Raw genomic sequence first — 5464 nt, 5'->3', positions numbered from 1 at the left:
TATACATTAACTACAGAGTTCTGGGCCTGATAGGACTAGTACCAAGTCCCCGGATAATACAACCTTTATGCAGGTCACTCTCAAAATACAAAGCACAAATGGTAACAGAGAGGGAACATGGGTGCTAATAAGTTCTGATAGAAATAGTGTCCCCGTGCAGTTCTGAATTTTCATAAATCTTTTTAGATGTTCTTATATTTCACTTTGTGAAGAATTTTTTAAAATACTAATTATTTTTATTATAATTTTAAACTGTACAAACTGTTAACGTGTAACAAATGTCAAGATGCCACTAGCTAACTGGAGATAAAAAACGAGTGAAAAACAGATATAAAACCGTTATGGTAAGGCCACTATCAGACATTACTACATATTCCATCCTGTAATATCATAAATCAAAGCTTTTAACTCTCTGGATTCATATGTGACTGTATTCTTTCCAATATGCATTCTTTCTTCTTCCAGGGTTTCTTCTATAACTGCAGGTATGTCCCTCCCATAAAGTTCACAGTGCTCTAGAAACTGAACACATTCTTGAATGACACTGTCACGAAGCATGATGGTGTGTTTTGACATGTTTTCTAATAATGACAGGAAGCATCTTTTGGCATAATACCACGTATCAGTTCCTAGTTTTTTATTATAAGGTTCCAAGCTTTTGATAACCCGGGAAATACCAAAGTCATAATTTCCTTTGGCACAATAAAGTGTCCCTATTACCAAATTCACAATGCAGAGATGGTAGATTTTCTTATCTGGGTCATCATAAGAGAGCTGCTCTTCCTCCTTTTCAATCTTTCTCATCAACTCCTCAGCTTCTTCATTTTGACTTGTCATAATATATGAAACACACAGGTTAGCCAGCACAATAGCACTGACATTCAGGATGTTGTCATAATGCTTCTTGACTATGGGCTCATAAAAACCTATGGCTTCTTTGTATTTGTTTTCCTGCATGAACAGAACATGAGCCACATTCAGCTTCCACACATCGTGGTCGTTACAGAATTCCACAGATTTGCGGAAGAGTTTTTCCACCATTGGGTAATTTTCAAGGTTCCAGTAGATTTTGGCCTGGGCCATCAACACAGGAATGTACTTCTCAAGGGTGTCATCATATTCATTCACTGCTTTTTTGACAGCTTCATCATCTCTATTGTGTCTTGCTTCCTGCACTTGCATGGTGAGTTTCCGGAGCTGTTCAGTCAGCATCCCTGCTAGGCCATCAAGCTTAACGAAAGCCTCTTCAGGAGCTGTCTGGCAAGTGATCATGGCATCCAAGAAGTCATAGAGATAAGGTGTGAGGAATTCGTAAGTCAAATGGGCATTCTCTGCCAGGACATCTGCTGCCAGGTCAAAATACTCATATTCACAATAGAGCAGCAACAGGTTGCCAAAGGTCTCTGGGGGAAAGGGGATCTGTTGGAGCAAAAACTGTAGTTTTTCAAACCCTTCTGTGGGCTTGGCATCCATGTTCATTAGTGCCTGATTGTGCAGGGTCACGGGGTCTAACTCTTCCTCTGCCCTTGGTGGCATGTCAGTGAGGGCTTCCTGGGCTGCCTCATAGTTTCTCAGTTGGTATTCTATGGCGGCCCTGAGGTTGAAGGCTTCCACCAGAGCAGTCTGGTGAAGGACTAAGGTGTTGCCGACACTTCGAACATCAATGCCCTCAGTGGTCATGCCCACACCTAACTCTGGGTGCTGCCGGATGCCACGCTCAATAATGTCCGCGATATGCTTCAGAGCTGGGGCATAGTGCCGGCTGCTATAGTAGGCCAAAGCCAGGTTGTAGGAAAGATCAGGCCGGTAGCCCGAAGCCTGCAGGGCCGCAGAGAACTTGGAACACGCGGCTTCATAATGTCCCTCCTTGTAGAGCAAACAACCCAGATTGACCTGGCCATCCAGCTCGTTCTCGCCCCCGCTGTCTTCTCCTCCTTCACTCAGTAGCTGCTCCACCAGGCTCCTGGCCCCAGGCAGGTCGGCCTCGCTGTACTTGATGGCGGCTTGGAGACGGAGGACCCGGTTATGGTAGGCGGGGTTGTCCAGAAGGAGGAAGGACACGCGGGTGGCCTCTGGGTAGAGGCAGGCCTTGTATAGGGCCTGGGCCTGGTACAGGCGGTACTGCTCCAACTCCGGGTGCAGCTGGCCCAGCTGCTCATAGCACTCGGCCGCTAGCGCGAACTCCTGTAGGCGGTAGTAGCAGTACCCCAGCAGCGACAGCCCGGCGCGACTTCTCGGGCTCCGCTGGAGCTCTCCGCCCAATAGCTGCACGGCCTCGGCGTACCGGGCATCCCGGATGAGTCGGTACACAACCGCGGTGAATTCCCCGTCGGGGATCTGCGCACCTCCCAGGCCCGCCATAACCGCCTCCGAGGTTGCTTACGCTCGTTACCAGGGCAACAAGATAACCGGAAACGGAAGGCTGCGAAGAAGGTTGGTGTTTTTAATGGGCTTTTTTGGGAGAGGGGGGGGCTCCTAAAGCACTTTGCAGCGGAACGATCAGCCTGAGATTGAAAAGAGTCACTAATGTGTGTATCCCAATTATTGGCCTGGTCCCTGAAGACTCTAGAGTGTGAGCGGCGTTAGACGCGAGAGGAAAGACCTCCTGGCCGTTCGAAGACGGAAACTCTACTTCCCGGCATGCACCGGTTCGCACCGCGAGCGGACGTAGCCTCGCTGCATGCTGGGAGTCGTAGTCTCCTCGGGGCAGACCCTGGGTTTAGGGGAGATGAGGTCGCGGTCACCTTCCGTTCTATTGTAAATGAGGATTGTTGAATGCCTGTTGTGTCTCTGGCGCGGAGGTGGGAGGTTTACGGTTCGAAGTCCCTTCCGTTTTTGAGCCTTTAGACACTGTGCAGTGCATATACATAGTGTTGTTTCACGTTGTTTTGGTGAATGAAACGGGAATGGAAAAAGAGGAACGTCAGTTTGGTATTCTTTCCGAATTACAGTAGACTTTCTGTCTTTGCGCCGTCCCGCGGGCGCACTTTCTAAGAACAAAATAGTGCAGCGATCAGGAGTTCTTATTTTGTCGTGTCAGAGGTTGATAGGAAAGAGTGCTTGGAGTTTATGTGATACTTAGGTTTGACTTTAGTTTTAAGTGCCTCCGCTCCCGCTCCCACTACCCCTCCCGCTCCCCCCGTTTTTTCGTAACTACAAATATTACTGAGTTCATATTCGCGTTTAAACTTGGCCCTGTGGTCTGCCTTGACTGTCCAGATTTCACTACGAAGTGGAAAAACCTTGCAGAAATCTACGACCTCGTATTTTCCAAGAAGGGTGGAGGCGAGAAGGAAGCACATTCCAAAGTTTTCCTTTTTCTGTGCACCGTCACTCTTTTAACTTTCCAACCTGCTTAGTCTGTGGCTGGGTTTTCTTTTGTTCCTTTGTTATGTATTTGGAATAGATGCCCTAGATTCTGTGTTACTACCTTAAGGTCTATTTGTGTATAAATTATTTGAAATTTAATAGTGCTCAGTATGGGGCTTCCCATGGAGAAGGCAATGGCACCCCACTCCAGTACTCTTGCCCGGAGAATCCCATGGACGGAGGAGCCTGGTAGGCTGCAGTCCATGGTGTCGCTAAGAGTCTGACACGACTGAGCGACTTCACTTTCACTTTTCACTTTCCTGCATTGGAGAAGGAAATGGCAACCCACTCCAGTGTTCTTGCCTGGAGAATCCCAGGGACGGGGGAGCCTGGTGGGCTGCCGTCTATGGGGTCGCACAGAGTCGGATACGACTGCAGCGACTTAGCAGCAGCAGCATGGGGCTTCCCAAGTGGCGCTAATGGTAGGTAAAGAACTCAGCTGCCAGTGCAGACAACATAAGAGATTCAGGTTCAGTCCCTGGGATGGGAAGATCTCTTGGAGAAGGAAGTGGTAACCCACTTCAGTATTCTTGCCTGGAGAATACTTGCCTGTGGACAGAGAAGCCTGGCACGCTGCAGTCCATAGGATTGCAAGGAATCGGACAGAACTGAAGCCACTGAGCACACACACGTGTATCACATAAGGGTCCAGCTTTGAGGGAATACAAGTGTCTTGCTTTCTTGATTGTTATTTTTTCTATTAAAACAAACAAGCAACTTTAGCTGGTAGAATTTGAACTTCCTTCCCTGAGTTGCAGCTGTGAGCAGATGTTAGGAGGTGATAAGTGGGAGGTGGTGAATTTCCTAATCATCTATTACAGCTAAAAAGAGACTTCAGTAGGACATCTGAATGCTATGCTATCAAGAAATTGACTTCTTATTCTCATCCATTCTTCTCCCTTGCTACAAAGTTTGCCAGAGTTGTGTTCTGCTGAAGCATGAAACTGGACAAGGAACTGTCCACTGCATGAATACCAAGTAAAAGACAAATTGCACTCCTTCCAGTGGGCTTGAGTGGGCCACTCGGGCTGCCCAGAGAAAGCAGCTGAGAAAGACTTTCTTTGGTCATAACTCAGTAACCTGACTCCGAGGCTTCTTCCAACCCAATCTCTGCTGAAGTCCTTTCTGGTCTTCAGCCCAAAGAGGCACATGGTTTGAGGGATGCTGTCTAGTGCTGCTCGGTAGTAAAGGAATAAGGTGCTTTCTCCTTCATGCCTGCTTGATTGATACTTGGCTCTTGGGGGAAAAAAAAATATCTAAAAGGCTCAGTCTTTTAAAATACTTAAGTATGACCTGAAACTTTGGGTAAGATGCTATTATAAATCAAGGTAACAAGACAGAACATGGAAATGGGAAATTGTGTTTTGTATCTTTAGTCTATCAGTCCGATTTTCAGGGTTATATTTGCATCATGAAAGCATTCACCTTCAAATGGCCTCTTGGGAATGGAAGCAAAATAGAAGGCCTCTGCTCTCCCCTAGATTTCTCCCATCTCTACAGGCATCAGTTGAGGTGCCCCTCTTTGTGCTGCTTCCTCTGTCTGAGTGTGGCTGCTGAAGTGGGCAGGAGGGAGGCCATTCTGTCTTCTTATTTCATGTGCTGCTGCTCCTGAAGCCTGGCTTGAAAAAAGCAGGACATTCGGCTTAGACAGATGGAGGGCAGAGTCATTTTCAAAATGAAATGAGTGCACAAATCACACTGTGAAATTGGCATGACCATGCCTGCTGCTGTGATAGACTGACTTTTATTTAGTCTATGACAGGCAGTTGGGGAATAGATAGGGTTTTTTGGGGGGGGAGAGCGGGGAATGGTGAAAGAAGGCCCTTTAATTAATGATAGAAATTCTGGAAAGCAATAAATGGGGTGGAATATTACAAAATGTCATAAAGGATCATTTTCTTTCCAACAGAATCTTGGAAAGCTGGAGCATGTATCAAAAAGTTAGTGTATTGTACCATTTCTAGCAATAAGAAAGCATTTGGTGGTTGCAATAAAAAGATTTAGTGCCTTGTTGAAAGGAATTAGACTTTAGGAAAACGGTGTTGGACTGAGGGTGGATTTTGCTGCATAAAGGGAAGCATATTTACCACACAGG

The 5464-nt window shown here is 46.7% G+C and overlaps 1 protein-coding gene across 1 annotated transcript; it reads right to left on the bottom strand.

Moving 5' to 3' along the window:
- On the bottom strand, nucleotides 1-2630 carry LOC145541888 (intraflagellar transport protein 70B). Its single transcript, XM_081579593.1, has one exon. The coding sequence runs from the start codon at nucleotides 2359-2361 to the stop codon at nucleotides 367-369; it is 1995 nt and encodes a 664-aa protein (XP_081435719.1). The 5' UTR covers nucleotides 2362-2630; the 3' UTR covers nucleotides 1-366.
- Nucleotides 2631-5464: the final 2834 nt, after the last annotated feature.

The sequence above is a fragment of the Giraffa tippelskirchi genome, chromosome 3, assembly GCF_054371585.1.
Source record: "Giraffa tippelskirchi isolate mGirTip1 chromosome 3, T2T-mGirTip1v1.2.pri, whole genome shotgun sequence".
Lineage (NCBI taxonomy): Eukaryota > Metazoa > Chordata > Mammalia > Artiodactyla > Giraffidae > Giraffa > Giraffa tippelskirchi.
This window is presented reverse-complemented; position numbering and strand designations above follow the sequence as displayed.

Coding starts and splice junctions, on each gene's coding strand:
- LOC145541888 (XM_081579593.1), bottom strand. CDS start 2,361: ATGGCGGGCCTGGGAGGTGCGCAGATCCCCGACGGGGAATTCACCGCG.